A 10,728-nucleotide genomic window follows, 5' to 3' on the forward strand; every position below is an offset into this window, starting at 1 on the left:
ATAATTATCACCATTTATTTTTATAGTTTAAGGATATTACGATCATTTAACTAAAAATTAAGGTTAGAAATAATTATTTATTAAATACTCTCACTTTACCTTGTATTAACTTTTGGCTTCTATTTCCAAATATTCTATACTTTAGCTTCTTAGTAATTCAAAATAATCTCTACAAGAATCACTTTTAAATAAACAAAAGCTCTCCCAAATACTCCCTTAGTACTTATTCGAATTAACATAAAAAATAATAAATAAATAAAATATTAGAAAATTCGGAATGCATTTTTATTTATTATCAAAATAACATTTCTTCTTATTTTACTATATTTTATGTTTGACATCATGATAAAATTATAGTTGCTATAATATAGATATTTCAATTGTAATCACCATTAATAACATTATCAACTTCATAACTGCTATAACATAGGCACTTCTATTGTAAATACCATTATATTATAGTAGTGATGAATCATAATTTCTATAATATAAACAATTTATTTATGATCAAGATGGGTCAGTATTATGTTATAGTAGTTATAAAATTGTAAATGGATAATCTTATAATTGACTAGTGACTACCTGTTTCAACATTATCCAAAATAAAAAAATACAAAAGCAAACTTCTGACTTTTGCCCAAGAAAATTAGTTAATACAAATCTAAGAGGTTAGAATATTTACATTAGTTTCCTTATTCAAAATGTATAATTTAAGATAAAAAAATTACTTTATTAAATTTAGATATCTATTTTTCACTATATCATATATAAGCTTCCTTATTTTTTTTTCTCTTTTCTATAATGTTTAGGGAATGAAATTCATTCCCTAAATTTAGAAAAGTAATATTCATGAATGTAAAATTTAAGAAATGGATAGAGCAGTTGATGTAAAAATTTTTAATTATCTTATCTAAAATTTAGAATAAAATTTTTGAATAGAGTAATTGATGTGAATATTTTTATAATTTATCAATTAATTATCCACAAGATATAATGACCTTCATCTTAAAATAAAGGTATTCAGAATTTCTTAGGAAAAAAAAAGGAGATCAATAAAAAATATTTCAACTTCAGTTGTTTTGAATAACAAAAAGAGAATGTGTTTTCAAGGGCAAAAGTCTAAAATGTTTTCTATTAAATGGGATCAACTTTTAATCACTCGAAAATTCATAGACATTAATTTTTTATTTACTTTTTTTAATTAAGAAAATGTAATAAGTAAGCAACTCCATATATACTACCAACAACTTCAGCAAGTAAACAACTTCATATATTCATCAATAAGGGAGTGTTGAGCTGGAAATTTGAAATGTAATTGTTATATTGGAGTCGTTAAGTTTAGACACTATGCTGAAAACTCAGAATATTTGCTATGAACTTTTCACTATTACTATTGTCGGACAGCCGACAGTGTTGAAGAAGGCCGAATATAAACGGCGCTGGGTGTTCATCATGCAACATTACAGTTAGCATAAAAGCACACAATTTACGCTAAAACCTGAGTTTCTTTTTTCTTTTCCATTCACAAAATGCATATGTACAAACAAGCAAAGCTAAAAATCAGTACGAGTATGCCCTGTAAAACCTAGAAGCTTCAGTTTTGAATAATTTCAAGTCATTTGTGAGCATTGTCATAACATTGTGGTAGACTAAGGCGTGCATACGAGGAAGCCTGCTTGTAAAAGAATGTGTATGATAAACTTGATGCATCTTTCTTATATGGTTCCCTAGCCATATCTAATGTAGAAGAGAATGGTGTCATTGATTGCTTTCGTTGGGTATTAGTGTTTTACTGCTTCTGAATACATGCTTTCTGCACCTCTGAAATATGCCATCATACAGAACGTCAAACTGTACTCCTGCTCTCTCCCTGTTTACTATGAAAAAGATGTGATCGGCCTCCATGATCTTATAGTACCTGTCACAACAACGGGGGATTACTTATGATTCACAATGAGCAAACTTAAGAAATGAAATGAGAATATAATGACTTCGTATAATTAATCAAAGTAATTCTTGAGACAAAAGTCAGTAATAGCAAGAAGGGAATATGAAAAAATATTGAATCAGGTAACATTTAAACTAGGGTGATTGGTCTGATCTCACGGAAATTTTCCACCGTCTATCAAAATAAATTGAGAAGTGTTTACGGCGAGCGGCCCAGAAGCCCAATATCTCGTGGTTACTCGTTCCATTTGAAGGAAAAATCCCTGTAAATGAGCCTTAACTAGGGATCGAACTTTGGATGCCTGAGTCACAACTTTGCACCCTTTCATCGCACCATAGTCCCGGGTAGTAAAAAGGGAATATGAGCAGCATGGGCATGTGTAATTGATTGTTGTAATAACCACATAATTTCATGCTCATTATGAGACAAAAAAGGATATACATAGATATGAGTGATTGACCATGCCGTAAAGTGAAAATGGATGCCTGCTACTAGGTTGAGATGAATCTTTCTGTAAAAATTTCATGTTGGAACAAGAAAAGATGATAGAAAAATTCTCTACGACAATTAGATAACTTATAAGTTCCGCTAGGAATGGATATTCAGCAAACACATTTAAATGAGGAAAAGTAGGAAAGTTAGACAAGACTATGCTAAGAACTGAAATTTAAAGGAATTGTTCACCACAACAATAGAGTGAATTTCTTAGATGCAAAAGGGAGCCCTTTTTATTAGAATCGTAAAAGGCACACCTTTTTCATTTATCATCAAAACAACATCCCATCCTACTTCAAACTATTTTTATTTTTAAAAATATCATTGTTCGGCACTATTGTAGCAACTATGATAGATAGCTACTGCAACATGAACACTTTAACTCTAATTAACACTAGTAACTTCATGTTATAGCAACTACAGTTTATAACTATATATTACAATATGGATACTTCATTTCTAATCAATACTAGTCAATATTATATTACAACAAGTACAAATTATCTTTATAACATAAAAACTTCATCTTTGATCAACATTGATTAATATTATGTTGTAGCAGCTACAAAATCATAGTTGTTACATAATCATAGCAGTTATATAATTGTAGCTACTACAATTATATAATTATAGCAACTATGAGATCGTAGCTTTTATAAATCTCATAGCTGCTATGACTATGTAACAGCTATGATTCCATAGCTGTTGCAACAACTAAAAAAAAAAGGGTATTTTTAGAAATAAAAATAGGTTAAAATGGGATGGAACACTGTTTTGATGATAAATAAAAAAAGAGGCGCACTTTTATGATTTCAAAAAAAAAAGGGTACTCTTTTGATTTTTGTCCGTGATATTTGTAGATAAGTAGCATTGTAATAAATATCCATGTCAAAGTATAGCTACTAAGGGTGAGTAAGACTGACCAGATTCCTGGTTGCAAAGGCTGGCACTCTGAGTCATCCACAACATAAAAGCTTGGATGTTCTACCGGCAGACGAGGGTGGGTCATTGATATTGTGTTTAGAGCTCCATCATTGTGTTCCCAATCTTCATCCCTGTACGACAATGTATTCAAAATTTCTGTCAGATTAGCACCAAACAGTGAGACAATTCAACGGCCATGTCTCAATCTGATCTGCATTATATACCCAAGTCCTATGTACCGACCTGTATCCTTTATAAGGTGGGGATGCGCCGGTCGGGAACCTCCATTGGCACATCTGCAAGACTCTAATAAAGAGCATAGGGTGGATGCCCCAGATGCTAGAAGGAACAGTGTAGCCAAGGATTTTTTGCGTCCTCCTAGTCGCATAGCTGAAATAGAAGGTGTTGGGGAAGGTCTGGAGACCAGAATTGAGATTGATTGAGCCTTGAATTGTAAGGTCAGGGAGAATCCAGTCTCCAGAAGCAAAAGGTCCTGAGTTTCCCAGTATGAGATCAACCAAACCAGTAATGCCTGAATTTCTCCATGCCATCTGAAAATGATCGAACCCAAAGTTGTAGTAGTTCTTCAGCCATGTAATGTCCAGCCAGTCATAGACTATGACTCCAAGGCGACAGAGCTGAAGCAGACATATCGATTTCATCGACCTTCCATCTTCAGGCCTGAATCAAATTCATCAAACATGTATCAATAATCCAAGAAACCAAGATTATGATCTAAAATAAACAAGTTACTCACTGCATGCCGTCATAATATGTCCTAGTGGTTCCGTTGAGGGCTCCAGAGAGGGAGGTGATGCTCAAAACCCAGTCCTCAGAGGTGTCAAAGCCATTGAAAGCCTGTTGATAACATGTGTAGTTCATGAAGGTTAGGGTTATCGATCAAGAAAGTGGCAAAATTAAGTAATGAATTCCTCAGACGCAATAAATCGAACACCTTATCTGCAAGCATCTGCTGCAAAACCCTGACAACCTGCACGCCAGCAGAGTGGCCGACAAAATGAACAGGATGATGCTCACCCCATGAAGGGTAATGGCCTGCACCCCATCACAGCAATAGTTTATGAGAAACGCGGGGAGAACCCTAAGTGAGAAAAGGCATTCGAAAATCTCACCTCGTTCATATGTTCTTCCAAATTGTGAATGGCCAAATTTCCTGCTGTGTTCCTCACCATAATCCACCTCCCCTCCTTTCAGATAATAGAACAATTCCCTTGCCCTAAGAAGTTTCAATTTTTCCCAACCTTCAATGTTCATGCCCTTGGCTTAATCGAACAAAAGAATCTGAGAAAGTTCACCTATCGTGGATGCTGCTTAGGGATCCCAAATCAGGCACAAGGACTCGTTCATCCTTCTTCTCCGCCCCAGCAAAGTAGGACAAACCTCCGAGTCTCTGCAACAAATAGCAGCATCTCAAGATCCAATTTAAGATTGGGTCAATTCTCTAAAATTGCAAAGAATGTCGAGGAATGACAATGGCGTACGTACCCCTTTGCCGAACCCAAAAATGCCATGAACCAGCACAATTGGGGGCGGAGAGCCCTCCAATACCGCCATTTTCTCCTTGCTATCATTGCCTCCCTCCTCTCTGGCTCCCAGGTTGAAGATATTGGGCCGGAGGCAATCAGTTAGGACCTGAGAGACATCGGATGCCACCGCGGTGCTGAATATGTAGAAACCGAAGAGCATATGCACCATTGTGCTGATAAAGAGTTCGGTGAGACCGAGGAACCCGATCGAGATCCTTGCCATTTCTCCTCCTCCAGAATCCCAACAAAGATGTCTCCACAAGCGCAGAAGGAGCGTTCAAGAGGATTGAATGGTGGAGAAAAAGAGGGCTGGGGGAAGAAAAACGCCTCTTTGCCCTCCACTTGGAAACAATCGAGTTGTGAAAAATGAAAGATGGAGGCAAAAAAAAAAAAAAAAAAAAAGAAGACAAATAATGTTCCTCCTAATTGCAGAAAACAAAAATGGGCAGAGAACAAAGGCACCTCCTCTATGTCAACTAGGATTCCGTAATGGATGGTTCGAAGATCAAAAAGGAAAACAAGAGGCACCTTCCTCTCCTCTTCCAGCAAGGAATTGTTGGATTAGAAGAAGAGGAAAGGACGAAGCTCCTCTTCCTCCTCCTTCCTCTCTTTTCTCCTTCTCTGTTCCAAATCACAAATTGTGCTCCTTTTGACGGGGAAAGGAGGGAGGACGAATTGTCATATTCTATTTATAGAGCGAATGAATGGATAAGACGAAGAGGAACAGAGGAAAGGACGAAGCACCTTCTCCTTCTTCCTCTGCTTTCTCCTCCTCCGTTTCGAATCACAAATTGTGCTCCTTTTGACAGGGAAGGCGGAGAGGATGAGTTGCTATTCTATTTATAGAGCGCACACATGGGCAGGTGGGGAGGTGGGAAAAACATGCAATTTCTGCCGCAAAATTCTACTCTTCACCGGTACATTTGTCCGCGGGACGGGACGTTGGACGCGCGCGCAGTCTTCTGTCAACTGTGGCCCCTCTCCTTCCTTTTTGCCGGCTATTGATTGGATGTCGTCGTGGCATGGGCCGCGGGGGTGCCGATCAATAGCTAGCTCTCTGGCACGAAAGCTTTAGGGAGCACTCTTTTCCAAGCTTTAGACTTTTGTTAGTTTGTATCTGGACTTGGATGCAAATTAATAATCAGAGGAGAAATTGGATGAGATATTAACCCGTCGAAGTAGAGAACGTAAAAAAATAAAAAATAAAAAATAAAAAATAATTAAATAAGATAAGCTCGCCAGATTTATTTTTTTAAAAAAAATTATACAGAAAAAATAAGAAATTTTAATATATGTTCTAATTTTATATGGAAAAAGGTTTTTATAGAAAAATAAATCTTCTAATAAAAATAGAATTAATTAGGACCCATAATTATCGGAAATTCCAAATATACTCTGAATATCATAAAAACAAAAATTTCTAAAAATAGTAACCAAGTGAAAATTTTAAAATTTAAAGGACCATCATAGTAAAGAGTTCAAAAACAAGAGTCCAAATTTTTAATAATATAGTATTGCTGGGAAAAATCAAAAGGTATTTTTTCCAGTAATTTTTTTTATTTATCGTTAAGAGGATCTAGCTTTATGTTATGCTATCGGTCAAAATTGTCCATTTAAAACTCACCTTCCCATGTTAGTATAGAAAATTAGGTCAGTCATTGAATGAGTGTTGATCCTGTCCGAATCACTGAATCAACGGACGCTGGGTACGTGGCGCTCTCCTAGTCGATGGCGTAGGCCTCCGTCTGGTCGCACGAATCTCCGGCGAGCCTGCACAAAAGTCGGGCCGGGAAGGGGTTCCCGGCGACGACCCTCCGACGCTCAAGTCAGGCAAGCAAGCAGTGAAAAAGTGGCTCTCCGAATATTAGAACGCGTACCTCCGGCGAAGGATGAGGGTCTTTATATAGGGCAGTGAAGAAGCGAGTGTACACATACCGAGGTGTACACGTGTCTGCGGCCCATATCCAGTAAGGGCTTGTAAGTGAGCTTACCTGACCCATACTGCTACAGTCCAAGCATGTCCTCGATGGGACAGCGGAACCCCCTGTCATAAGATTAGGAGTATGACCTATATGTGGACCATACCCGCTGTCAGAAAAAGATGTCACTTGTCCTTTTGCCCTTACTCCCTTGCCTAGCATCCGGTTGGACAACCTTCGACCAACGTCCGGCTGGCCGGATATGTATAGTGGTTGGGAGATCCTCAGTCGTGCTTGGTGGATACTGCTAGCAGCATGCTACCTCCTGTCTTCGGCCGAGCGTACCCTCCGCTCGGCCCCGCGATCTTTGTCCAATGAGCGCCGGAATCTTGCTTTTCGCCAGGGTGCCTTTGACCGTCAACTAGACACCGGCCGGCCGGCCGATCGCTGCCCTCTCCAGCCAACCACCTGCCCTTTGACTTCCCCGTGGCGTTGACTCCATAGAACGGGGGTCCCCTGTTCTTACCGCCGGATCACTTGCCTCCCCTTCAAGTCTAGTCGAAGGAGGCGATTAGTCCAACTGACTGGACTGCTAGCCTAGCCGGGCGGCGCCTTCAGGCACACCTAATCCGCTCGGCTTTTCATAGGGATGACCTTTAAGGTTAGTCAACAGCAACCTTCCTCGGATCTCCTCGTAACCCGTGCCAATCTTCGACATTAAGGCTGAGCATGCGCTCATTAAATGCATCGAATGACCGAACGCCACGTGGCGAACCGTCGTCATCGTACGGCGGCGGCGATGTGGTGCTTTAATGGGATCTAGACGGTTCGAAATGGACGGCGCGATGTGCACTTTGATTCCCGTGACCTAGATCCAATGGCGGAGGCTGCCCGACCCCCGCTATATAAAATCTTCTCTCTCTCCTTTTCCCCTCACTTGCTTTCGTGATTTCTACCTTTGTCTCTGGTGTTTCGGTGCTCCGGCGATTCCCTTCCTGCTTTCCGACGCTCTCCGGCGCCTCTTTCTTGATCCTTTTTCCTCGCAGTAAGGCTCTATACCTTTTCTTTCTTGTTTCCGGTGTTTACTCCGTATTTGTCTCCCAGTTTCAATCCTTGAAACCTCTTTTCGCTTGCTGTTGTTTTTCTCCTGCCTTTTTGCTTTTTTGATTTCTTCCGATCGGCCCATGGCTAGCTCTTCCCATCCCGAAGACCAGTCCCTTGGCCCTTGGTACACTACCATGAAGTCACGATTTGATCAGCGTGACTTTGACACTCTAACCGATAATTTTGAAATCCCCGAAGAGTTTGAACTTCTTTTAGCCGGTCCTTCCGCCCGGCCGCACAGGCTGCCGCGCGGAGCTTTCTGTGTCTTCCGCGACCAGTTTACCGCCGGTCTGCGTTTCCCTGTACATCCGTTCATCATAGATGTTTGTAATTTTTTCGGTGTGCCGCTCGGCAGTCTGGTACCCAACACCTTTCGTCTCCTCTGTGGTGTTGTTGTTTTGTTCAAGATTCACAACATCCCCCTCCGACCGGAGGTCTTTTTTTATTTCTATTATCCCAAGCAAGCCGAGCTGGGCACCTTCTGTAGGACCGTTGGGCCGGCTAGAAGGGGGGTTGAATAACCCTGCAAAAATCAAAACACAAACACCCTTCTCGAACTCTTAAACTAACACTTGTAAAATAAGATAAATAAATAAAAGCAGAAAAGTAAAAGGCACACCGAGATTTACTTGGTTACAACCGGGAAGGTTGTTAATCCAAGAAAGCGTAGCACTAGTATCTCCTTCAGGCGGAGAAGCCTTTTACAGCAATGAAGCGCACAATAGAAGCTTAAAACAGAAAAGCGTACAAGTGTAGAAAGAATGCTTGAGTTCTCAGTTGATTGATAGCTTCTGGACCAAGGCTATATTTATAGTCTTGGTCGAGGCGCCTGGAAGGGTTCCGGGCGCCCTGGGGGGGATAAAACTTTATCCCCCAACGTCCAGAACGTGAAAGACGCGTTCTGGTCAAACTTCACGTTCCGGACGCCCCGGAGCAAAAAGTCAACTCTGGTTGACTTTTGCGTCTGGGACCTCTGCTCCGTTTTAGTCCCGCCTCGGTCCGGGTCTTCCGCTCCGGATCTTCCGCTCCGGATCTGCTTACTTGGGTGATCTCTGCCATCCGGAAAAGGGCTCACCCGAACCCAACTTCCGGTCTTCTCAAGCGGGCTTCCCTCCGGCTTCTCGTCCCTCGGAATTGCCGCGTGTTTCCTTCTCGTCCGCCAGCGTACTCATCCGCAGTCTTCGTCCCTCGGTCGTCGACCTTCTCGCTAGCTGCGTCTCTTTCTCCCCGAGCAATCTTCCGCTCCGGCTTTCGTCCCTCGGAACCACCGCGCGCTTCCTTCTCGTCCGCCGGTGTACTCTTCCGCAGCACCTCGTCCCTCGGACTGCCATCCTTCTCGCTAGCTGCGTCTTCCGCTCGACTACCTGTGTTCCTAAGCTCCTGCACACTTAGACACAAGGTTAGAAACAACGCAGGACCTAACTTAACTTGTTGATCACACCAAAACAACCTTAGGGTTCCAACACCTTCATGTTCCAAGCTCGGCCCGGCTTAGTCTTCTTCAACAAACTACCTTCTTCCATTAAACATTGGAAGGATTATTTTTTCTACATCCGTATGCCCGATCAGGCCAACTTCCCGACCAAGTGGCAGGTCAACCTACCCCCCCACTCCCGAGCTGAAGAAATTCAAGACCCGACCGGACTACCTCCATGCGGCAATATGCTAGCCGGTCTGCGGCTTGACATCAATAAGCTTCTTCACGAAGGGGTGATGTACATCTTCGGCCTGAGTCCAATGCGGACTCCCCTTCCGAGCGGCTTCGGTAAGCATTTTACTTAGACCTTTGTTTTGATTGTTAACTGATTTCTCTTCTTTCCTTTGCAGCGGACATCGTCATGGATTCGGTAATGGTCGGCGTTTTGAAGAGAAAGGCGGCGGCGCTCGAAGTCGCGGCGGCCAAAGAAATGGAAATGCTGGGTATCCAGCCGGTCGGATCCCATGAAGGAGAAAGCGGGACTCAGGCTGAGTCGGCCGCTCCAGCTTCTCAACAAAACGTGGCCAGCGGAGCCACCCCCGTTGGGGAACCAACTGTCCTCGAGGAAGGTTCCGCTCGGGAGGAGGAGCAACCTCTACAAAAGAGACGCCGAGTGGAGACTCCCCTGCGGTCGGCTTCCTCCACGGTCCAACCATCCGAGCAGGTCACTGCGACTGCTCGAGGCAAGGCGCCAGAGGTCGAAGCCATTTCGTCCGACCGGACTCCTTCTGAATGGGGCGAGCCGGCTGTTCCAATTGAGGCTACTCCGATTAGCACCCTTCCGCCCGCTCGTCACTCGGTCCAGCGTTCAACCATTCATTCTCAGTTTTTTGCGCCGGCTTCTGATCCCCTTCCGACTGCAGGTCAGACGACCCACGGTCATGGCCGCACCGTACGAGTTACTCTTCATCTCTCGACTGAAGAGCTGCTGCCAGAAGCCGACCGACCCACCGCGCCCGAGCGCACCATTACCTTGAAAGGGCCCCTAGCCGAGATGTGGGCCGACGCTCGGGCGCACATCGCGATGATCCCCCTCCGCAACTTGGCCAATAGCCACATGCAGGAGGCCACGGGGGTAAGTTCATTTTTTCTGAAGTTTTGCATGCATTTTTCCGATCGGCTCTTATCAACTTCTCCTTTTGCATCAGAGATGGGTGGAAGAGATAACAGTCTCCAACCGCCTGGCGATGGTGGATGAAGAACTGAGACAACTAAAGGTGGCAATCGGTCCGTCCGGCTCTCAAGGCCCTTCATATTCTGAGCTGCAAAAGGAGCTGAAGAAAGCTCAAGATCTGCTGGTGGCCGAGCAGAAGA

General features: G+C 42.6%; 1 protein-coding gene across 1 annotated transcript; it reads right to left on the reverse strand.

Annotated features, from left to right (window-relative positions):
- Nucleotides 1–1,728: 1,728 nt before the first annotated feature.
- On the reverse strand, nucleotides 1,729–5,811 carry LOC122028186 (lipase-like). The gene is made up of 9 exons (XM_042587217.1): nucleotides 5,659–5,811; nucleotides 4,874–5,560; nucleotides 4,684–4,778; nucleotides 4,501–4,604; nucleotides 4,323–4,423; nucleotides 4,125–4,225; nucleotides 3,611–4,048; nucleotides 3,367–3,498; nucleotides 1,729–1,918 (listed from the first exon to the last, which is right to left on the reverse strand). The coding sequence occupies exons 2-9, from the start codon at nucleotides 5,135–5,137 to the stop codon at nucleotides 1,759–1,761; spliced, it is 1,395 nt and encodes a 464-aa protein (XP_042443151.1). The 5' UTR covers nucleotides 5,138–5,560; nucleotides 5,659–5,811; the 3' UTR covers nucleotides 1,729–1,758.
- Between the last annotated feature and the right edge of the window lie 4,917 nt (nucleotides 5,812–10,728).

The sequence above is a fragment of the Zingiber officinale genome, chromosome 10A (genome assembly GCF_018446385.1).
Source record: "Zingiber officinale cultivar Zhangliang chromosome 10A, Zo_v1.1, whole genome shotgun sequence".
NCBI lineage: Eukaryota > Viridiplantae > Streptophyta > Magnoliopsida > Zingiberales > Zingiberaceae > Zingiber > Zingiber officinale.